General features: G+C 45.9%; 1 protein-coding gene across 1 annotated transcript; it reads left to right on the top strand.

Annotated features, from left to right (window-relative positions):
- The first annotated feature begins 535 nt into the window (after positions 1 to 535).
- Positions 536 to 22,314, top strand: LBHD2 (LBH domain containing 2). Its single transcript, XM_050335450.1, has 5 exons — positions 536 to 696; positions 9,850 to 9,950; positions 13,958 to 14,048; positions 17,721 to 17,922; positions 19,038 to 22,314. The coding sequence occupies exons 3-5, from the start codon at positions 13,959 to 13,961 to the stop codon at positions 19,112 to 19,114; spliced, it is 369 nt and encodes a 122-aa protein (XP_050191407.1). The 5' UTR covers positions 536 to 696; positions 9,850 to 9,950; position 13,958; the 3' UTR covers positions 19,115 to 22,314.
- Positions 22,315 to 24,124: the final 1,810 nt, after the last annotated feature.

The following is a 24,124-nucleotide window of genomic DNA, read 5'->3' as shown; positions in this document are numbered from 1 at the left end:
ATCACAGCCCTGGCATAGGCTGCATGCCAGCCCCAGCTCTGCAGCCCATGGGGGTGAGGTGGTGGGATGCTGTGCACAGCAGAGCCTGTCCCTGCTACGGGCAGGGGCTGCAGCTGGGTAACTCACCCCGGGGTGGAGAACCCGGCCCCCCGACAAAAATGAGCCCCTCCAAAAAGAACCACAAAAAAGTTTGCGCCTCCTGAATTCGACATTTTCTCAGCAGGGGCTGCTGCAGGGACGGCTCAGGAGCCCCGCGTGGGGATCCACACCCGTGAGCAAAGCAAGGGCGGCGGGGGGGAACTGCTCCAGGGGGTGACCCCTCCGGGACCTCCGTCCCGCGTGCCTGTGCGGAGCTGGCACCGCGCGGGGGTCGGGGCTGTGTGGGCCGTGCGGTTCCACGCGTGTCCGCGGAAAGTGCGGGGACGCGGGGGCCGCCGGCGCCCCCTCCCCGTGGGGCGGCCGAGCCGAGCCGAGCCGAGCCGGGGGCCGTGGCTGCACCGCCCCGCCGGCGCTGCCGGGGGAGTGGTTTCCCCGCGCTGGCGGCGGCGGGGCCGGTCTGCGGGCGGGGAGGTGCCGCGGCGGCGGTGCCAGCGCCCGGCCCGGGAGGATGCGGACGCGCTGACGGAGCTGCCGGCTCCCCTCTGCCGCCGTGCATGGGCGGCGGGCGGCTGCCGCCTCGCCTCGCCTGCCCCGCCGGTGAGCCGGGATCGGGGGGTGGTGCGGACAGGGGGAGAGCTGCCACCTGTGAGTGCCGCGCTCGCAGCACCGTGCGGGGCCGGGCCGCCCGTGGCGGAGCCGGGCGCTGGGGCGGTGGGTCGCGGTCAGTGCGGGTTGCGGTCGGTGCGGGTCCGGTCCGTGCGGGGCGGGGCGGTGGCGGGGCACGGGAGCTCCTCGAGCGCCGTCCCGCTGCGGGTCGTGTCGGGTCGGCAGCCGGAGCGGGAGCTCGGAACGGGGAGAGGGGGTGTCAGTCACACGCCCGGCTGCGGGGAGTTACGGGGGAAGGAAAGGGAGAACCCGCGCCTCTGCCGCGGCTTGTTTCTCCGGATGCTTGGGTCTTTTTTCGAGCAAAGGGTGTTAAAGAGAATTCACTGAAAAAAAAAAAAAAAAGGGTTCTCTTTTAAAAAAACACCACTCAACTCGTTCGGCAGCCGAAGGGAACTATGTGAAGGAATCCTGATGAATGAGCGCAGCGCTGAGGGAGTTGTTGGTTTGTGGGCTGCGATCGCCTCATCTATTCGTTTATGCCGGGTTTTTTTTTCCAAGGCAACTTTTGAGGCGAGGTAGCAGCTAACAAAGCGCAAGTTTAAGACAATGATGCTTTTGCTTGCAGCCGAACTGAACTGAAAACTGAAATCTTGCATTTCCCATCAGGTAGCAAATACCACACATAGGACTACTTTTAGAGAATGAAAGAACCTACTTTGCTCTGTAAATGAGGACTATGTTTCACTCTGAGAAAGGGGTGTGAGTATTTTCCAGATGCCAAATGAACATACCACAAAAATTTTCTTTTCATCTGAGACAGAGACGTGTTTGTAGATCTCTGAATATGGCTACAGTCGTGGAGGGGAGTTGGGTTAGCCTGGATGTAGCATTAACCCCTCCAGCCACAATAAGCAATACACAGAGAGAAATTTGTTTCCATTAATCTTTTCCTAACTGAGATCATTACTGCAGTTGTACAGTCAGTATGGCAGTGGAAGCCCTCCTGGCTATAGGTTCACATCTTACTGAAGGATCCAGAGCTGGTGTTCACACCTGCCCTGTAGCCTAGCTTGCTGCACAATGCCTCCTTATGAGTTGCCTGTAAAGGAAGGTGAAGCAGGGAAATCTGCCTGCACACAACCAGGCACAAGCCAGTGTTTTCCATCTCTTAGTTTTAATGAGCAACAAATTTTGTGCCCAGAAAAGAATCCAGCTCACAGCTCAGGATTTCGGTAATTAATATTCCATTTAAAAAAACCATGTTTTCAGAGTAAACATTATGATTACAGAGAGAAAACAAGCAAACAGGGAATGACTTGACCCAGTTTCCTCGCTTTCCTGATCTAGCCTGACAATTTGTCAATCAGGTGGAATTTCCTCCAACGTCTTTGGTACTTTACTTTAGCAGAAGAAATGAATGTGCAAATTTAGTCACTACTTTCCCTCCCTTCTCACAATGACCTCTTTGTATTAAGCAACAGGCTTTTCCGTAGATCAGGTACCAACCCTGCAGTGTCACACGCTGAAATTGTTCTTTCTTTCTCATTTCTGAAATTATGTCTCTGTGTTTGAGCCCATTTAACCACTTCTGAGTTGGAGGGATCTGTCAGAGAAGTCTTGATCTGGGACAGATCCTATATCATGCAAGGCAGGAAGAGCTCTCTGCCTTCAAGGAAACCAGCATCTGCCTCAGCAACAGCCCTCCCCTTTGCTCCTCAAATTTGTGCATTTTCTGGAAAATTCTGAAAAATAATCAATTTCCTGCATTTTCAGTCTTCAAGGAAAGGCTTTGTGGCAAATCCCAGGAGAGCTGCCTGCCAATAATGTTCAAGTACAATGAAGTAGACTGATTGATACCAACAGGTCCTTAAGATCTCATCTCAGTCTTTCTCCCTCTTTGATTGCAAGTCCACAGGGGCCGGGACCACCTCTCCTTCGTGGTTTGGAGAGACCATGTCCTCTGCAATGCAGATGCCAGTGCTGGAAGAAGCTGTGGTCCAGCAGGACAGTCCCTTTTCTCATCAGGGTACATTGATGGATCCCACAGCGTTTCTCCTCATAGTGTCCGTGTCCCCATGGGACTAGGAGAAAATAGTCCAAGTCCAGCTTCTCTGTTGAGACCACTGCAACTTGTGTAAGATGTAAACTGAGTTTTCAACCGAGTTCTGTCTCTGACATGCACATGCATAAACTGCTTCTGTGCAAATATTTAACAAACCTCTAGATCCTGAAGGTGAATGTTAATTGGTTGGCAGGCAGGAAGACTCATAGCCTTGTTAATGCTTATCTGCTTTCAGTGCTAATGACTCATTAAAAAAAAAAAATCTGAATTTTTATTTTTTAAATGATTTCTTTATTTTTAGCTGTGTGTTGTCCTCATCCTCCATCTTGCCCATTCCTTCTGTGGTAGAACATGGTGTTCTCATATCCTCCACCTTGGGCTGGAGCAACTTCCCATGCTTGGAAATTCAATTTAGGTGACAGAGTTTTAATTCCTGAAGGAAAAACAGCTGCATATTTGGTGTTAGGTTGTGATATTGTGACACCTGCGGTTGTGCTGTTAATTGCCAAGAGGGAATATTAATAGTTGCTTCATTGTCTTTGTTCTCTTAGGAGTGTCTGGTAGGTTCGTGTTTGCTGTTTTTTTCTTTTTTAAATCTTAACACTTTTGCTTCATTTGCTTTTCTAACTTCTCTAGAAATGCTTGATATTGTATCATGTTACAGCAGTGATAGCACCATATTCTAATTTCCATGGAGTTGTAAGGAAAGAATTAATTTATCTTTTAAGTAAATACTATTCTATCTGACTGCACCTAACCTCTTATCCTACTCCATTACCTAGAAATGAGCCCAGTGATAGACTATGTAGAGTATTTTTTCACAGTGCCAGAAAGACATCAGACATTTCACAATCCATTTCCCATGACATTTCAATCTAGGACTCAAGTAAGTACCCTGTGTTGATGCTCTGAGATGTTTTTTCCCCTCTCATCTGCTCGTGGGACTGTGGCGTGAATTCAGGACTATCCAGGAACACGTAGGGAATAGTGGAAAGAAGCACAGTAAGCCAGTTTTCATCTGTCACCAATTCCAACGGCTGCTGCAAGGTGAGGGACAATTGTGATGTGAAATATGAGGGACGAGAGAATCAACATCTTTCAGAGAAGATCCCAGAAACAAAACCGTTTCTTTCTGAGACCCTTTAGTAACGATTGCTCTGAGTTAGAAGGGATGATACAGTAATTTGTAATGTGCTGGCTTTGTAAGATTGTTTTGAGAAATTAAAGCCAACACAAGGTTCACTATGTGAGCAGAGCTCAGAGTCACTCTACTCAGCACAGGCATTTCCAGTCCCAAAAGCAAGTTCTCAAATTAGAGAGTATTTGCACAGCAAGTACCAGAAGAGATACCTCTAAAAACATTTAACAGCTTGTTGAGGCTTATCTCTAATTTTGATGGGGCTGTTTTCTTAATGAGGTCCTCTCACATCAATTAGCTGCTGAATCTGATGTTAGAAAAATAAATCCAAACTTTCTCTTGGCACATGGTTCCATGAAGGCTCTGTGGAGATTTCCACGATATCGAGGTCTACCAGCATTCAGAGGAGCTGGCTTAGTCATTCTTCCCATCTGCTCTGCTTCTTCCTCCCTCCGCTGCTCTACACATTCTTCCTGGCTGTCTGCTCCCCTTCCCTACCTCCGAGCATCCTGGCTGGCTGCCCCCCTCTTCTCCCCTGCCGTACCTATCCCTTGTGGCATCTTCCACGAGGAAGCCCAGGTAGTTTAGTGCTGAGATCAAAGAGCTGGAAATAAATGAGCTTCTTTAAAGGAGGCAAGAAAAAAGAAAAGGAAAAAAGAAGAATCCACCAAGGCAGCATCCATGGCAAGCAGCGTTGCAAACATCATTTGAGAAAGCTTGGAGTTGAATCATCCCCCAAATCATGAGATTGCTTTAAAAATTGTGATAGTTAAACATAGACACATTTTAGTTCCTTTTATTTCTTCTTTGACCATTTATGAATCAAGTTTTTAGCTTCTTTTTGCCAAGAGGGCCAGTAGAAACTTGGACGACTGCAGCAAACTGGAAGTTGAGGTTGATGTGTAGTCATGGTGCTACAAAAGCTGAGGACATACAAAGAACAGCGGCTCCCCGATGCCTCACTGTGCAACACCAGGAGTCGAGGAGACTGAGTTAGAGTTATCTGCCAGTACCTGCCCTTTGAAAGCCTTTGTTTTCTAGTGTTGGTAGTCCACAGACGAGCGTTTGAGAAATTCCCCAGGGTGATATTTACCCCGGTAACTTCTTCGGAGCAGGAACAGTAAAAACTGCAGCTTGCCACGAAGTTAGCAGTGAGAGGCAGCACGGTCTGGAAATAGCAGCCTCCTACCCCTTTTCACTCTCCCAAACTACGTGCTGTGTCTCATGCTGAAATGCCTGCTCCTCCACTTTGAGAGTCATTCCATCTCACTGCTTCCTGAGAGAGATCGACATCTTCTGCGGAGCACACGCTGCCGAGAAGAGGAAGGCAGCTTTGGCCTGCGGAGAGCAGAACTCAAGTACTGCGTGGGTGGCCGAAGACAAGAGCTTCTGAAACGAGGGAACAGAACAGATCTCTAATCTCCAGACTCTGACACATATCGCACTTTTCTCAGTTGCTTAGGAAAGAGATTTGCATCCAGAAAGAAGTGGGAGGTTTAAATAGGAGTTCATACATTTATCTTCTGTGGTCCATGCGGTGATTTACATTTTGCTGGTCCCATGGAATCCACAACACTTCATAAAGTGCATCCATTACAAATGCGCAACCAGGAGAAACAAAGACCCTGTCCAAGTGCCCATCCTCAGTGTTCAAAAGCTGAGCAGCAGTCACAGAAACTGGAGGCTGTGCGGTGTCACTGAGGTAAGTGCTTGTTTTGGGTTGTGCCAAGATGCTGGAGCTGTTGTCCCACCCAGAGGTACTGGGCATGGCCCTACCTGTGGATGATCCAGGCTGCCGGTATGGGTCTAAGCCAGAGTTCTGTCTTCCTAGGACACTAACAAAAGACTGAGATGTAGAAGAGTTGGATCCACAGAAGCACCTGGCCTTAGAAAATGCCAGCTGACATTTCCTTGCATGGACATGCACCCTTTGTTGCTTCATCCACCCCAACAACTGTAGCTCTGCCCTAGATCTCCCACTCATCCACCCTGGCTGAACTGACAGCCTGGTCGCCTGCAGAAGAGTGGCCCAGATAAGGAAGCCTTTCTTCTTCTGGGTGGAAAAACCTCCTTGGACCTGTTTGTTTATTGGGACTTGCTGAGCAGGGTTTACTGTGACCCATGGAAATTTTCCACTCTGCCGAACACAAGCAGCAGACCATTGCTCCTCCTGCCTAACGCCGTTCCTGTGCACGCCCTGTCCCAATTTTCCTGGTAATCAATAGCAGGGGTTTCTTTTTGTAGCACATACAAAGACTCGACTCCTTGAATGAAAGAAAGTTTGCATTTATCCAGAGGCTGTGGCGGGGTGAGGCAAGGGGGGGGGGCCTGGACGCCCAAGGCTGAACTCCCTGTTTGTTTGAGGCGCTATCTGGGATCAGTGGGAACCACGTGTGTGCTGTGATTGCGCGGGCGAGCACCCGGAGCTCCGTCTTTGTGCTGCTCCTGTGCACGAGGCTGAGCCAGCAGAGCCACGTGGGGGGCGTCTATCCAGCACAGTTTAAGTACAGGGCTGGTAAAGCCCTTGGGATTGTCCCATTGAAATAAGGAGGGGAGGGCTCCTGTTTTCGATGTGCCAGGAAAATGATAGATTAGCAAGTGGAGCAGTGGTCCAAGGCCAATTTCTGCCTCCTATCTACACTTACTTTTTAGGAGGTGCAACTTGAATGTGGTATTGTTACACTGTTATCATAATATTTCCATGACTGCTTAGTGGGAGAATGATTGATTTTGGAAGCCCAGGAGGGGAAGAGGCTGTCCTGCAGTCTCTGCTAATCTAGCCCCAGCCCTGGCACCCTGAGATCAGGTCTCCCTCTGCCACCCAGCTGTCTCCAGTAGTGGGGCACCTCGGGGAGAAAGTGTGATGCTTTCAGAGTAGGAGGAATCTCTAAATAGAAGTGCCCTGATTTGGGAGGTGCTGCTGCCAGCTGGGGAAGGGTTTGGGGCTTAGAGCCTCTGAAATGTGCTCCTTTATCAAGTGGACAGTCTGTGGGCTGCTAGGATTGCAACCTGTGGCAAGTTCCTATTTCTGTTTTGCCTGATGAAGTATGCTTGCCTTGAAAACATCTACTTTGCAATTCACAGTGAATTTATCCCCAAAATAGACCTCTGATGCTGTGCATGGTGGAGTCCTCTCCCCACATGGCAAGGCCAGGCATATCTGAGGAGAGACAGCCAGGCTGGGCTTTCCACACACCCCAGCTGGCCAGAACTGCTGCCCAATATCCTGCTTCTGCTCCTCAGTGCCAGCTGTCCTGTGTGTGGTGAAACCACCCTGCTGGGACAGACTGTGTCCTTGGTGTGTAAAAGCTCCAAACATGCAATGTGTTCCAGATGCTTTCCAAAGTGGGAGAGAAGCCCAGAGAGCACCTTTCTGGGCCTGGGTTTGTGACCCATGCCGAGCAGTACACGTGGAAATCCATCCCTTTGTGTGGGCTGAGGGCCCTTGGTCTGGGCACAGGAGCCACCACTGAAGTGTTGCTTGGTCTCACTGGTGAAAACAGTTCTCTTGTGATTACCTTGCTCGTTGCTATGGCTCCCAAAGAGGCAAGACACGACCAACTCATTGGAGTAGTCCCTAAATCAACTGTTCTTTGCTGGGAGGTGTAGCCGGGCTCTGCAAGACCAGAGGAGGGGTGGCCAGGCACTCGCTGGTCTCTGAGACTTGACTCGGTCACTGTTAATGGCAGCACAGCTGTATTGGTACTCCTGGAGCCAGAGAAGAAGGTGGTTATCAAGCTGAGCCAAAGGAGGGCAAGTTATTTTGGTGACAGAAGATAGGTAGGTTAGGAGAGGGCGCATCGAGCAAATGGGCTCCAGGCTGGAAGGCAGCAAAGGTGTGTAAAAGTGAGAAGGGACAAGAAGAGATAAGCAGAGAAAGGCTTTACTTGAGTAATTTCCAGACTGTTTCCATTACAGTAAAATTTGTTGCATGGTCTCAGTAGCTGTGCCTTGTTTTTAAAAGATTAAGCAGTATCACAGGAGGAAGGGTATTAGTTTATGTTTCCTCTCGTGTCAGCCAAAAAGGTAATCACATCTATTAGGTAGGTAAAGTGAGTATTTTCTCTTCAGAGATTAAGTGCATTCTGGTAGTTCTATACACTGGAAACAATGAACTCTACAACAATCTTGACTGGGAAGAAGTTTTTCTATTTTTAAATATGGCTGTGGGGCTGGATTAAGGGACTTCTTTCATGCTGCAATCCTGAATTGATTCTCTTTTTATGAAAGCTTTCAAGTAGCTGGGCACCAGGGGCTGATGTCCCCTCTCCACCATGGCATGCACCATAGGACAGAGTTTCCCAAAACATTGGAGAGGGGACTGGGCTTTGGTCAATTCAATCCAGAAGTCCTTTACTGAGACTGGGAAGAAACAGATGTGGGTTACTTAATTTAGTACTGCATGGGTCCTTATATGCTACTAACCAGGCATCTGAAGGTATCTCTAAATAGCAAGTGGCCTGGCCTGGATTCCAACCAGTGGCCATGTGGTGCCCGGTTTATTATCTCTTACACCCTTTTGTCTCTTATTTACAGGTGTTATAATTGTTCTTATTACATTATATTGTCTTTATGTGTCATTATATCATCTTTTCTGAAGGAGACATTGAAGGTAGACGAGTTCATGTAGAATTTTCGTAGGTTTAAAAACAGAGATTTTGTAGCGGGTGGTGGGATAAAAATCTTCTTCCCAGAATGTCGGATAACATGGTATCGGAATGTCTCTCGTTTTAATAAGAGACAAGCATTGAGTGTAGTCATGAATTTTTAAGGGACAAAACATTAGCCTCTCTGAAGTTGGTTTGATCATTGGCTAGGAAGGAAAATTGCCAGACAAGAATTAAACCTTCTGAATTTAATCCTGGGGATGGAGAAGTGATTTCCTGCTTCCCTAATTTGCAATAACCATGGCCTATGGCATGAGAAGAAACTCCAGAATGCTATGCACAATTTTTCGTCTCTCACTATTTTTGAATAAAGTCAGTGTGCAGTTAATCCAGTGTTATAAATCTTGGTAGGCTTCCAGAGCAGGTAGATTTGTTTAATCATTTGGGCTGAAATCCAAACCACTGGAGGATATAAAATATATACACTAGTGCCATTCACTTCACTGAAAACACCTTTTTCCCATCCAAGGAAATAGCTGTGGCTGGCATGAATATATATTTGGAAAGCTGTAGGGCTAAACAAATTTCTCAGAAAATCATCTCTGGCCAAGATACTGACTATATTTCAGCACTGTAACTCCTCAAGATTTTCAGCTAAGGCTTTCTGACAGAGAAGTCATCAGAAATCAGTGATTCACAGTTTGAAATGGTGGGATCCTCATCTCTGCTCAGCAGGCTCCCTGTCCTGATACCAGTCAAAGTTTTACCTTCAAATTGGAGTAGACCTTTGAAAAAATCAATTCTCCTGTGACTTTTGAAAGAACCATCCAGCAATGCAATCTTAACATATCCTTCTTTCAGCATATGTTCTCTTCTTTGTGTCTTGACCAGTAGCTTCTTGAGCAGGAATCTCATTCTTTGATGTTTTGAACCGTGTCTCACTAAACAAACTGATCCTGCCAGATATGGGAATACATTTTTATTTTCCAATTTTCCAGCTGTCATTAAAATTTCTGTATGGGAGAATTTCAGTCTCCCAGTTTCAGCAGTTTTTGTGTAACTCACTCTAAGGAATAAGGCTTAACATCACAAAGAGTCAGGTCTTGAGGTATTTCAGCTATGAGCTTGGGGTGGGTTTGGAACATTAATTGACTCGGTAATTCACAAGGTGCTCTCTGAGCTTCCTCCTTAGTGAGATCAAATCCCATCTTGCATAGAAAATGATACAGACCAGGAGTTTCTGCGGCAAGCTCTCGGTAGTACTCTTTCACACCAGTCCCTGCCAGCGTTGTGCCTTTGGTCACAAGCTCTGACTCTGTTGTGTTTGTCTCTTTCAGGTACTTTTAGGATCTGACAGTTTGCAGGGCACTTCATCAGCGACACAAGCGCCTGCAGCAAGGACAGTTTTTGGAGGCGACATCCGTTGATGTGATTGAAGGTAACCTGCTCTCTTCTGTCACTGCTTTCTATGTGCTATTTATCCTCTACAGAGCCTCGTGCTCTGGTCAGGATCAGGCCTCAGTTTGGTGCTTGTCTGAGAATCCTCCTGACTAAACTCTTGCTTCAGGTAACAGCTCTTCCAAATCATGGCTTAGCTTGTCCCATAAAATGTGTCTGTGCCCATCTCCTTAAGGAAATCTTTGTTTGCGTCACACAACCTGCCTGTTTTCCATAGCCATGTTAAGTGCTGCACTTTTTTGCATCCTGAAGCTGGTTTTCGTTCAAATACTGCTTTGCCCCCAGGAGTTTCACAGGTCAGTTTTGCCCTCTGTTCAAAACCTAAAATAAAAATGAGCACTTTCTCATGGGAGGTGGTTTGGCACTTGTCAGCCTCTATATTGCTGTGTATGTTACTGACCTTGTTAGTCCCATCATGAGCAGCAGAAAGTGAGCTCTGCATTTCCTCCACGCCTCTGGAAAAAGATCAGCATAATGTGGGTCTGCAACTGTAGCACTTGCATTTAAGATAGTCTTCTCTAAAAGTAGTTTTCTCACAGAAATGCAAGAACAGATTTTGCTTTTTCCCCCTCCTAATTGGTGTATTTGTGCTTAATTTAACCTAGGGGAAGTAATGTATCTCTTAATTCACTGCCACAAGAATTTTAAGGTTCAGAGTAGATGACTCATCTGCCAGAACAGAATTTATTCTTTGTTTGTAAATGCTATTTATTGCCTTGTTTTGCATCACTATGGCTACTGTATGTCTTTGGTGATGCCAGCATCTATCATACATAAAATGAATGCAAGACCGAATTTAAGAGCTGTAGTTATTATAATTGTTTGTATCAGCCACTTTTCTGTTGTATGTTAGTGCATCTCACATAAAAGCAGCACTAAAAGTGGCTTAATATTTTCCCATCAACACTGGCTGAAAAGTAAAAAATTCTGCACGTGAACCTTATGGCAATTTAAAAAGCCCTAAGCGGCACCACCAAGCCCCTTTTTCAGATTATGTGGCTTTATAAACAGTTCAGTGATGTTCTACAAATTATTTTGAAGTTTCAGGTGAAAAATTTGAAGTGACTTTCACAATTATTTTGCATTAATTATTTTTAATGTTTTCACAACCCATATAGATTCTTCTGCTTTCCTTTACTGTTTCTAAGTGGAGACTGGGAACAATTAATCTATTCCAGTTAAAGCCTAATTATTTTGCCAATTGCATGGCCCCATGTTCTTTTCTGAAACACATCAAGTACAATCACTTCTGCCATCCTATTCAATCAAAGCCTTAAGTTGCACAGATTTTGTGAAATGGCCTGGGCTTCAACAGCTTGGGAGCTGATTCACTGAGGCATCTGCTATAACACTGGCAGGACTGTCACCATTTTTCTAGCCCGAATCATTTGTCTTTGTCATTTAGAAATAATCTGCAGGGTATCATGTGGTCTTAGGGAAGCACGGAGCCTGTTATTGCTCAATAATAGAATTTCGTGAGGTCTTAACAACATCTTTGAGCTCTTATGGCACATTTGACAGTGCATGTGTGGATGTATATCTCTAATGTCTCATGGAACAAGGACAGAGAGATATTGTAAACCCTTGCTATGCATTGAAAGGCTGATAAAATAAACCAGCCAGCTACAACTGACTGCTTGAGCCTGCTGCTGGCTAGCAGGGACCAACCCCCAGGACACACAGCAGTGGGACATGTCTTATCTGTGGTTGCCAAGACCCACACTTCATATATACTGACCCCACACAAAGGCTCCAGTATTAATTCCATCTAGACACACACTTTCACATTTCCCTTTCCCTGCAATCCAGGACAGCTGGTAATGGGGCACCAAACCCCAAAAAGGATGCCAAAAGAAAGATGTGCATCTTGGACATGGTCAGAGGGATGGTCCCAATGCTCCTCCCGGCTCACGGATGGGTCTGGCCAACACATGATGTGAAAGCCCCCCAAACCAACTCTTCCCAAAGAGTTGGGCTGGGAGATCACAGTCCTGCTATTGCCCAGTGAGGTCATTCACAGAGACAGCACTGAAGGTGCATCAGGAGGGATGCAAAGGGATCCCTCTTGGACCAAGGAAGAGACCAGGACCAGAATGGGGAAAAAAAGGCAAGAATGGCATGAGCACCAGGGGTGATCAGAGGGAATAGGTATTGGAGGGAGTACTGCTTTCTTTTTGGTTCAAGGGCACATCTCTATTCTTCTAAGAGCTGTCCCACGTGGCAGGAATAGCTGGCACAGCTGGCCCCACAGTCACCACCCTGGGAATGGGTCTCCCATTTCCAGATCACCACTCCCTCAGTGCTATTGTTCTCAGGTGCCCAGTGGTATGGCCTGCTGGATGCTTTAAGAATAAAAGCATGTGTCCAGAAAAATCTATGAATTTTACTGATTAGGTGGTTTGTGGTGTCCTTGGGGACTGGTACAGGTCCAAGCAAGGGCAGGAAGTCAAAACTCTCTTCCTAGCAGGCAGAATCTGTCCCTCTTCTACTGTGCCGAGGTTGTGGGAGGATTCAGGCTGTGTAAGCTGGGGGGTGCCCAGATCAGGGGTTTGGTTCAGCCTCTTGCAAAGTTTCAGAGCCTGGTTCTGCTCTCCTGTTGTGTGCATGTCTGTGTACCAGGAAGCACGTGGATTAATTCAGTGTTGGTTGGGTTCAAGGCTGTCACTTCAGGGCTTTTCCCTAAGCTGATGGGTGCCTAAGGGATTGGGTCCTGGTCCACAGCTAAACTCAAGAGTCTTCTGGGTCTGCCATGCTCTTTTTTAAATACGATGCAGTGGGAGTGAAAGTCTTTGTGCTATCATGCTGCTCCGTGCTACAGCTAATTAAAGTCATTGTGAAGGGTTTTGTAGTAATTGCAGATATTGTAAAATTTAGTTTTGTGGAATAATTGGTAATGTAAGCCTGAAACAAGTTATCCTTAAGATGTTTTAGTTGGCATTTCTCAGTATGAGCAGCCTTTACAAAGAAGGCTTTTGTGTGTGAAGCGGGACCAGAATTAATGGCAGCATTTAGTCGTGCCTAAAGGGGTGTTTGCTGTGGCAGGTGGCAGGGCGGTGTAATTGATGATGCCTACATTCTGCGTGCTGCAGGAGGCTCCAGCAGCCACTAACTGCTCTACCTGATGAATGCCAGCTAAAGAGAGTGAAAGCTCAGTGCCAAGTCTATCCAGGGCTGATATATTCACATTTAAAATGAACGTGGACCTTTCAGTCTCTAGGTCAAAGTGGGTCAGGCTCTCTTTGCTCCTACTCACTTAATATGCATTCTGGAGTTCTCAGGCATCCTCAAATTTTCCAGTAGAATGCTGTGGCTATAAACTGCAATGTGAGGAAAATCCTAATGCCATGGAGATGTGCAGCTACCCATCCGTGGGCTGGGCTGAGCTCCCTGCAGCGAAGGCTGCAGCCAGCTCTTGTCAATCTACTCTGGAGTGCTGCAATGCCCAGCAGAACAAGGCAAGCTTAAGGGCCAGCACTGTGGTGCCTCAGGTGCCAAATGGCACAGGGGGATCCCTAATGGGCACATAAGCAGCTTGGGTGCCTAAGTCCCTGATTTAAATCAGATTTAGGTGCCAAATATTCCCTGATGCATTTGAAAATCCCACTCAACACCTCTCTGAACACTCAGGCGAGTAAAGGCTATTGAAAATCTGGTCCTTAGACACCAATACAGCTGGTGTGTCTGGAATTAACAGTTTAAAAAGAAGTGCTGGCTCATGACTAAATGGAATAGTCATCTGGGAAGAGCAAATATTGAAGACATTATGAAGAATCAGAATCAGAATGTAATTCAAGGCTGATATTTCCACCAGTAAGTTTTTGGCCAGCAGATGCAATTTCTGAGCTCATCTATCAATAATAAACTGGGTACTAATAACATTGGAGGACTCCCACTTTCCAGCTGTTGACTCTGGGAGTCTGTTGGGGTCTTCTCTGCTGTTCCATGGCACATGAGCTGGGTATTCCCATTCTGTTTTAATATTCACAGCATGACAGAGGTGATGAACACACGAGAACCGGTAATGGAGGAATTTGCGCTCAGCCAGACTCCTGAAGAAGAAGGAGGCCCTTCAAGCCAGGTAACTTTAGCAGAACTGGAAAGTACCCGAGCTGCTTATCAAAAGCAATTTAATGCAACCAGTAACTGTCATACAGGTAGATCTTGAATTGTAGAGCACAGCTACCAGAAAAACAAGCCTTGAAATACATGTTTGATCTTACTTAGGTTTTATTATTAAAAGGTAGGAGTTTGGCAAGAGTGTTTTATCAGGTCTGCAGGGCACAGTGACAGCAATGCCTGGATGCAGGCAAAGAGGCTGTTTGTCACCAAGAGTTCGAATCTGAGCAACTGTTGTGCAACAAAGACATCCAGTCGGTACTGTGCCACAGCTTTTATATAGCATCCTTGTAATCAGCTGAGTTTCCTCAGGCTCAGAGGGACATCCCTATTTAGGACAGAGACCATTTGAAATGACTGTGTAATTCACATAAATGGCTGTGGCATCATAGCAGCAGCACTGGTCAGGGCCATTTGCTGGCAGGTGCAAGAGCATTTTGTGTCTCCAGGCAGTCTCCAACACTCACTCGTGTACCTGCCTGTGGTGCTCATTCCAGCAGGATGGATCATGATGTCCCAAGCCCCTCCTGTGACAGCCCCCACATCCCAGTTTGTGCTCCGTGGTTGTGCTCATGATTCTGTGTCACTGCCAGGGACAAACCACCTAAATGTGTCCTGGTTGGACATGAGTTGCTCCTCAACACAAGGTGTAACATTGAAAGCAGACTCAGAAAGCTACTCTTGGAGCAGCCTATTGCAGGTGAAAATCATGCATTTGGAAGCCAAGGAAGTCACAGCCGAAATTTTGCAAATTCCTCTTGGATCACTTGTGCATGCAATGAAAGCCTTTGTGCAATTAAAGAGCGTACCATAGGCTTTCCCATACCTCAGCAACCACACAGGAAAAATGCTGCTCCCTTAAGGAGCACATTTTCAATATTGTCTTTCCTCTTTTTCACCGAGTTCCAGGTTTTCAGTGTTGTGTTAGTATACCCAGAGTTTTTCCCCCACCTCCTTTTTTTTTCACCTCTGGAAGAAGGTGTTACCCTCCACACTTTAGTGATGGCCACCCAAGACAAAAAAAAATCAAATAGAAATGAGATGTAATGCAAAGTCAGTGACTCAGTAAGAAAAGCAGGTTTCTTCCAGCAACTTCCAAGCACTTTGTCCAGGAGACCAGTCCTTCTTTTCCTGCAGTCTCCTGCCCACTCGTCATGCACTCCAGCTTCCGCAGAAAAACACAGCGAGGCCCGACAGGCAGCTCTGCTTCCTGCCAGTCCTGACTCATTCCTGGAGGGACATGGTAAATACTGGGCTCTGCTGGAAAAAAACATTATGTGATTGGTGTGAGGAAAGACCATATGAGGATGACACAAACAAAAATAGTCAGACTGAGGCCACACAGGTGCCTTTCCTAAATTTTGTTGCAGCCATAGTAATTTGGTCTCAGCACATTTTTAGACCTTTCTGTTTCATTTCCTTGGGCTTCAGAAAGCAGATGAAAAAGCAGAATTTTTGTTGTATTGGATCTCCCATCCATGGGTTACCATCAGGCTTGGGGGTGGGGTGGCTGTCGTGCAGCCCTCTGCCAGGGGAAGAGGTCACTGTCATCTGCGTGTGAAGCCATGGGAGGAAATTCAGCAATTTGCCCGTAATTTTATGGTTATTTTCTGCCAGCTGAGCTGTGAGGCTCAGGAACCTGGGCTCTGTGGTTCTGCAGAGGAGTGTACTGCTCCCAAGGGGCATCTCTGGTCCTGTCCTGGCTGAGGAGATCTTACCTTGTCTCATATTGGAAATAGCAGGATTCTATTAGACACTCATTAAAAATTCCTCCCAGTCGAGACAGCTGCCATGGAAATGTCTTTCCAAATTACAAACAGGTCAGGAGTAGGGTGTGTAATGGGAAGCTGGGAGGAACTTTTTTGATAGGCAGCATGAGTGGCATTGCTTGGTCAGGATGAGTTACACCCTGTGAGTGCAGCTCAGAGAGGCATCAGAAAGGTTTACCTTCAGTGATTCGCTTTGTCTAGTTGTACTGAAGGGTCTTTCTCACAAAAGAAATTTCTCCCTAATTGTATCTCACTTTGCAACACTAACAGTAATACACAACATTTCTCACCCTTGTATAGATTTGCAAAACGTCACGAATCCTCATAACGCTACCATGGGGAGTGAGGGCATGAGGGTAAGGGTTATTATCCTTCCCCATCTCCAGAAGTCAAGGCAGACATCCCAGCAATATTAAAACAGTGCTTGTTTCTTCCTAGAAGTACAGCCCTTCCCAAGGGCTTGCCTCCCCATGCCAGCTCTGGTGCTAAGTGGGACAGCTAAACCCCAGGCTCTTAGAGAGTGCAGCTGCTGAGATGAAGGAAGGTTTCAAAAACCGTGGAGCAAACACCTCCAGTGGGTTATGGCATCCCCAGATCCCTGTCAGTGTCCTGGGGGATGTGCCCACTCCTGTGGTGGTTAGGGAATATCTGCATGTTTCTGCCTGTGCTCACAGCAGGAGCTGTGCTGAGACTGGCTCACATAACCAGCAGTGTTTGGTCTAACCAGAGACCCAGATGCAGTGGTGAACGTGTTGCAGGTGTGTGGGGAGGCTCCCACCAGCACACAAACCGGTGGCGGCGTCTGAAGTTAAACTGGGATTGTTCTTGCTCTCAACTGCTAGTTCGATCCCCTAGCGTGCATCTTGATTTTACTGTTGCAAATAAAATAAATAAAATTAGAGTAAAACTCAGCTAGCACTGAGAGATGTGCAGCTTGTTAGCTAAGGTACACAGATGTTTGAGAATCCAGGAGATAAGGTTTCAGTGTAGGAACAACAGAGTTTCTTATGGTAATGTCCTGGAGGGGCTGGAATGATTTTTCCTCAAAAAACCCCAGAAGAAACGCAATTCAAAACAAAGTACCCTGAGAGATTTAAGTGATCCAGTGATGTTGAAAACAGGAAAGCACTTTTACGTTTTACAATATCCTTCACTAAAAAGACCTAGTTCAGCCTCAAGCTCTAACCACGGTGTAGTGTTTGACCTGCAGCTTCAATATGACAAATGAAAATAAATAGCTGGCACCATCCTCTGGGTAAAAATCATCTCTGGGGCTCCCTGTTTTGCATGAACGCATCATAAAATACAGTGTTTCACATTACAGAAAATAGCTCTACAGAATGGTGGCTTCTTGATAAACTGTCATTGCAAGAAAACATGAATATCATATCAAAGTGAAAGGACAGCAGCCAGAAGGGCTGCAGCAGCCATTTAGATTAGCATTATAGAAATGACTTCTGTGTCCTAAAAACCCGTCAGGACTGAAACATGAGTGTTTGGCAGCATAACAAATTTTGTCTCCTAAGTCTCCATTTTTACTACTCACACTGGATCACACAAGGCAATTGTCTGCTCGACACACTGACAAGCAAAATGTTTTCTTTGGTTAGGAAGGGACAGAATGTACAGGGGAGAGTGTGCTGAGATCTATAGCCCCTCTGCATCCATGCTTGTCCAGCAAGGACCTGGGTTCAGCTGCTTTTGAAATGCTCCTTGTGCAGAACTGTTTCCCTGCACCAGTTTGAAGAGGATTTTTTAAGGGACATGTGAGTGCATGTCAAATATAGCAAGGATGTACTCTGCTTGCTCTGAATATGCATCCCTGAGCAAGGCTTTGATGTATATGTCCCCAAATGTCTCCCCAGGCCTTCCCAGACTCACGTGAGAAGTACCCCAAGCTGTCCAAAAGACTGCCTTCGATCGTGGTGGAGCCGACTGAGTCCGGGGAGGTGGAGAGCGGGGAGCTGCGCTGGCCTCCTGAGGACCTGAAATCAGCAGAGGACAAGGGTCTGCATGGTGACCAAAGAGTCTGTGTCCAGCAGCAGCAGCAGCAGATGGATCTGGAAGGTCTGAATGAGTAATTTTCATCCTTGTTCCCCATAGGAAAATAACTGTTTCAGACCATGCTGTGCTCTGAAGTTAACAGTGAACCAAAGAATTGTAGGTATTTGAAGATGCCCAGAAATACCTGCACTGGAGAAGGAGTCCTGTGGAGTGAAAATTTCCTTGTAGCTTTTAAACACATGGTGTTTTCATCCACCTCAGCCACTCTCGTGGTCAACAGACAGTTCACTGCATGTTAGCAGTTCACGATCAGAAACAGAAATCCTGGCCAATAGCTCGTATCTACCTCCCTGTCTCCTATCCTAGAAGCAAAGTGTTTACAGTTGCACATTTTCAAAGCATTGTGATGTCTCAGGAGTGTGTTAGTGCAGCAGGAGCTCATGAACATGTAGCTATGACTAGCAGTGTCACTGTGGGGTAAATATGGCTAAAGATAAGAGTTTGTTGGACTGTACCTTGCACAGGGAGTGCTCCAGGGTGGAACCGATCTATTTGTTTCCCTTTTTTCTTTTCATCTCAGCCACTATCCTTTTCTCTTAAAAAGTGACCCGGTTTCCATTTCAGTGTACCAGCATTTGCTACTCAAACGCCCAGACCCAGCAGCCAGGAGATGGGGTGCAAGATGCACCTTCACTTCCCTTCAAAGGGGTGATGACAAATGGTCTTGAAGTGTAAAATCACCTGCGATTCCAGTTGGCAGTTCTGGGTGGTGACAACCACAGGGTTTGATCACTCACGTAGAAATATGAGCCAAATCTGTTTCTGACCTCCAGGTTGCACATCGTGGCCTCTGTGTTGTTTTTATGCCTTGATGTTAGACTCTAATGACAGTTTGAGCAGATTTCAGACAGCAGGTAGCCTTCCTGTGGCAGTGGCTGCCCATAGGGATCACTTCACCTCACCAATATCTGACCTGAGGTCTCAAGTTTTCTGTAAAGTCAGACTGTGATGCACTCAAGAGTTCCCTACTCCAGGTTTAATTCTTGGTTTGTAAGCAGAGAAAAATGCTTGTATCACGTCTCATCATCCTAATGGATCAACTGCTGGGTGGAGCAGGGAATCTAGCAAACGTTGGACACATCTGAGGAAATAAATACTGACGAGCCGTTTCTTTGCAGATACTTTAGCACATGCAGCTCAAGAAGCGGAAGACACTACAGATACCCTGGAAAGCAGAACTGAAGAGCATGAATAGGAACTCCATGGCCTCAGAAGTGAAACTTCATTGTGAATGTTGTTGGAAAGCTAACACACTCTGAAGACATGTCAAAGTAATCTGTATTTAAATCTGCAAGGGTTTTATTTAGTTAGTACCTGGTAAGAAGCGTCTGGGCTTTAGAACTGTTCTTTTAACATTTTGATTTTCAGGCTGGGATTCATATTATTTGTTTAATTTTCCCTTGGGAAGCAGTGGGATGTGTTAGGAAATATGAGACTGTCAAGGAAAAGATGCTCCTCATTTCAATTAGTGCATTTCATTGGTTTTACCTTTTTCAAGAAAGGCTGCTTTCAGGTATCAACAACAGGACAAAGGTGTTGCGTTTCTACAGGAAGGATGTCTTAAATCTAAAACCTTTTTTTTTTTTTTTTTTTTAGCCATTTAAAACTAGCACTGTGATATTATGGACAATAGATGTAATATAATGTCACCAGTTGATTTTGTAACTTTTGTATAGAGACGCAAGGGCAAGGTTTGCCTCCTGGCTGCTGCCCCAGGGCAGCCCAGAGCAGTTCTCTCCTTTTGGCTAACCTGTGCAAATTTGGATGAACCAGCCTTTCCTTAGCCGCCTTTTCAGTAAGGCTGATGCCTTTTGGAAGCGCTTTCTCGCTATACATTGATGAAACGATGAGCTAGTCGCTGGTGTTCGTGGAGTGGGGCTGTCTGGGGTGGGCTTGGTTGGGTGGATCGTGCTGTTCGTGCACGCTTCAGGCCAGGTGAGGTGCACTTCCCTCCCTTAAAGCCAATGAGATGGTTCCTGCTCCCCTCAGGGCTGGCTTTGTCCCACCTTGTTAATAGAAATCGTTGTGACATTTCTTCTTTGGTATGTTTGGTGTATAACCCGAGTGCAGAGATGCAGCTGTTCCTCCCTTGGCCCGAGCTGGGCAGTGGTAGGGGGTAGGTGGCAGGAACTCCACAGCACATCCCAAACCTGTCCTTCATTTTGTCTGGCTTCAGGTTTCCCCCTGTGCCACCTGCAGTAGGAGGGAGTGGAGGAGAGCTGTGGTGGTGGGACAAACACCTGCCTCCCTCCTGCCCGAGTGGCACTGCTGGTGGGAGCGCATGTGCCAAGGGGTGCCCTCACAGGCCCCCTTGGCTTGGGATGCGTAGTCACCTCCTGGAGCCCAGAGCTCACGGTGGGACAAGCTGTCTCTGGATACCTCTGGCCCCCAGTGGATTTTCCTAGGGAATTTGGGGGTCATTTTGACAGGGGTGAACCCCTTGCTGCACGGGGATGTCCAAGAGACTCCTTCCCACTGTCCCAGGAGAAGCATCTATCTCAGCTCAAAACCCTTTGGATAGTGCTGGTGGGGGTAGAGAATGTGTGTACTCAGAGGGATTTAACTGTGTCAGTGACGAGTGTCCCGTAAGCTGTGAAGTTGGCTTTCTCCATCTCTGCAGGGCTGGATGGAGTCTGTACTTCCAATTAATGTTGCATCCAGAAGAAGCTGCTTGCTGTAGATGGAAGGAAATAACAGGATTCCTTCCAGCATTAACTCCTAAGTTGACTTCCAAGTGCTTTCTTTTCTCCAGTAGTAATAATTTCCTCTAACGGCAACTTTTAATTGTGTGATGGTCAATAAAATTTACTGGCCAGATGTATTAATAAGTTCATACCTTCTTAGCAACCAAATTTAATATATTTACTCACAAAGAATTCTGTGCAATGAATGTTTAATACAGAAGGAAGAGACTATTTTACTTCAAAGCAACATTAATTTATGTACAAATCTATAGCTCATTCTTTGGGGTGTTTGGGATCTAGGACCCTTTTTATAAGCAGTGTAGTACAGTATAATGTGATACTTAAGTTAAACTTTGCTCTCTCAACCTATATAACAATCTGTTTTGCCTTCTCGATGTAGACTTTCTTGCCCACACTGTCACAGAATTATTTTGTCAGGTGAGTGGGATTCTGGTCAGAGCACTGAATTTCACCAGAGTAACTGAAGGTTTCAAGAGCACCTCCTAAATCTGGCTGCTGTCACCCCCTTCACTGGTGACAGTTTTCTGACAAAGCCACCGAAGCAAGAACAAGCTCAAGCTCCCTGTTGGGGTATCAGTGGAGCAGTGAGGGGAGGTCCCCAGCTCAGACCCAACATGGGCAGGAGAAGAGCCATGCTGGCAAGGTGGCCAGGCTGATGGGAGGTGTTCTTTAAATGCTACTTTTGCGTCGACTGTCAAGAAGTTTTACAAAGCTCTGGGGAGAAAACAACAGCAGTGACGACATATTTTTAGCTCTGTGATTTCCTTCCAATCTGCATTTGCCCAGCTCCGTGAGGAATGACGTTAGACGTATCACTTAATTTGCTTTTTGCTTTATAAAAGGAAAAACAGTTGTTTGAAACACTTCCCCCAATTTTATGTGCTCTCTATCTGCTTTCAGACGCTCCCTCCCTTCCTGCTCTGGATGGCCCTTATCCTATTTCCACCTGAGGTCAATGGCACTTCCCTAAATAAGTTTTCCAAAGAAACAACAAAATTCTACATACACCCTGAAAAAACGCCATGCAAGCAGCACTACTTTTTTTAATCCTTGTATGTAAAGCAACAGCCCATATAGAAATCCCAGATTTCCTTTTTCTAGCCTGATTACTCCTCTCTTTCCTTTTCCCTCTTTTGCAGTGCTCCCCCCTGAATTATTTTACCTGAAACAAGTGGTTGCTTCAAACTAAAGCTTTGTCCTAAAGCTGTGTGGCCTCAGTTTAACACCCATGCAAAGCCAAACTCCTCCTCCCATTTTTATTTTTCTGAACATGGGCCAGAGGCCCTAAAACAGGAGAGCAAGGTAGAGAGAAAATTGTTTTATACAAACAAGCCCTATTTATTGAACTTGCAGGTCTATGAATGTCCACTTACTTTGTCTGTGTGCAAGTGTTGTCTCTCTAATAAACTCAATAGTTGTTTTGTATTTTTTTCTGGATTAAAAGCTTTGTAGAAACTAAAAAGAAAAAAAAAAGACATTCAGTCATATTTTTCTAGTCTAGCTTGTAGAATATTTCATGTAGTGCAGAAAGGAAGTTTTATGGAGTAAGACATTGTTGGATTTTGCTCTATTTCAGTTCTTTCTAATTTTGTAAAATGCCACCTGTACATAATACTCGACTAATGTATGTCCTGTAGATGTATTACACCATTTAACCTATTAAATGCCTATACTGGACCGATTGGAAGAACCGATTGTATCCACAGTGTCTTGGTTTAAAAATGCAAAGGGTTATTTGTGGTGGGGTGTGTCCTACCACCACTATGGAGAATGAAGCCCACTCTAAGCTTGCCTTTGTCCTGTGGCATGTAAAAAATACTCACCCAGGCCCTCCAACCTCATGCTCCTACACAGATAAATTCAGATTTCACCAATGGCAGTTGCCATCACCGTCTTTTTCCTTTGTGCCCTTCCAAGACCAGGCAGCTCAACACCCCTTGCTTTCGTTTCGGGATTTCCTCTCTGCCCTGCTCACCCTGGTGGTACTCTGCCTTGCTGTGCTAGCAGCAAGCCAGCTGGCTCATCTTCATTCACCTTTTAATGCAATGCACATTTTTAACATTTTCTGGAAAGGCTATTATGGAGCCCAGCAGGAACTCACATTACTGGAAACCTATACCCTGTGCAAAGGGAGCAGGGTCATGTGGCAGAGAAGATGAGAGGCAGAGATAGCCTGCTGCTGAACAACTGATTTTTTTCCCCAAATGTCAAGTTACCAAAAAGCAAAAGATCAGATAACTGGAGGGTGAGGCTGCATCTTACTTACCCAGTTCAAAAGCAGCTGCTGCTCGGTGAGATGGGTAAGTCAGCATGGCAAAAGGCATTGCTTGGGGTCAAAGCCAGTTCCCTGCCACTGTGGGGCTGTGCCTGATGGGCAGTGGTGGCATGGCAAGGGAAACTGGCTGTATCCCAGGCTGGAGGCAGTGAGCCCAGCTTTGGCACCGTGGCACTTGCAAACCTGATGCTTAATGTCACTCAGTACTGGAGTTTCCATGCACCATGCATGGAAAATGTCCTGTCCAGGCATATGTTACTCTGAGGGTGGGATGACAAAGGGACTGACACTGCCTGCTCCTCATCTCTGTAGGAACTGTCCCTTCCCCCTGTGGTTTTTCTGTGTGGTCTTTGGTATTCAGCCACATAAGGGTGCAACAGGTGCTACCTGATGGCTCCAGAGGATGCAATTTCAACTGGTGCCTATTTTTTATTGCTGTGAGATCTGTGCTGAGTCCTGGCTGTTCTCTTTCCTTGAGTCAGAAGGCAGGGGGAGTTTATCTGTAATTAATTAAATAGGATGAGCATAGGGAGTTTATCTGTAATTAATTAAATAGGATGAGTGTGGGAACACTGTTGTCTTACTCCTAACATTTGTATTTTAAACTTATATTCACTGGATCCTCAGGTTATTCCATTGACATGAGACATTTTCATTTATTTTTAATCAGACATCTGCTTAGTAATTTTTCTTGTAGATGTATTCTGCTTGATGCTCCTGTCTAAAGAAGCGAGTAACATTTTCAGTGGAATTAGCTTTTATTTAAACCACAGTAAGAGATGAAACTGACTTTTTTATGATGTTAAACTGAAATATGTCACGTCTAAATTAAATCAATCCTAATCTGTGTTTTACCGTCTTTTTGGTTTTTTTTTTCCAAATCGAGTATTTTTGTGAATTCTTTTGAGAGAAAGGTGATCCCTGACAGCCACAGGGAGCCATGAATCCTGTAACAAATAGCACATCCCTCACATTTATGTTATAAAAGCTCAGGTCATATGCACTGTGTCCACCACAAATTAATGCAAGGCACCTTTCTCTACTCTGTCTTTAAACACATATTATAGCTTTTGTTTCAGAGACAGTAACTCTCCATAGTTTAAATTTATACAGATTGGGAAAATTAGGATTTTAACTTTTTTTTGGGGGGGTGTTTTTTCTCTCTTAAAAAAAAAATAAAAATTGAAAAGTAAATTTTAAACATTAAAAAGTTGCAGTTTTCCTC

Source organism: Myiozetetes cayanensis, unplaced genomic scaffold (genome assembly GCF_022539395.1).
Source record: "Myiozetetes cayanensis isolate MyiCay16 unplaced genomic scaffold, myiCay2020 scf6-25, whole genome shotgun sequence".
Classification (NCBI taxonomy): domain Eukaryota; kingdom Metazoa; phylum Chordata; class Aves; order Passeriformes; family Tyrannidae; genus Myiozetetes; species Myiozetetes cayanensis.
Note: the sequence above shows the minus strand (reverse complement) of the source record. Positions and strands in the feature narration are given on the sequence as shown.

Bases quoted from the DNA above. Each gene is read 5' to 3' on its own strand.
- LBHD2 (XM_050335450.1), top strand. From the start codon at position 13,959: ATGACAGAGGTGATGAACACACGAGAACCGGTAATGGAGGAATTTGCG. The intron at 14,049-17,720 runs GTAACTTTAGCA...ATGTCTCCCCAG, and splicing joins AAGGAGGCCCTTCAAGCCAG to GCCTTCCCAGACTCACGTGA. The intron at 17,923-19,037 runs GTCTGAATGAGT...GTTTCTTTGCAG, and splicing joins GCAGCAGATGGATCTGGAAG to ATACTTTAGCACATGCAGCT.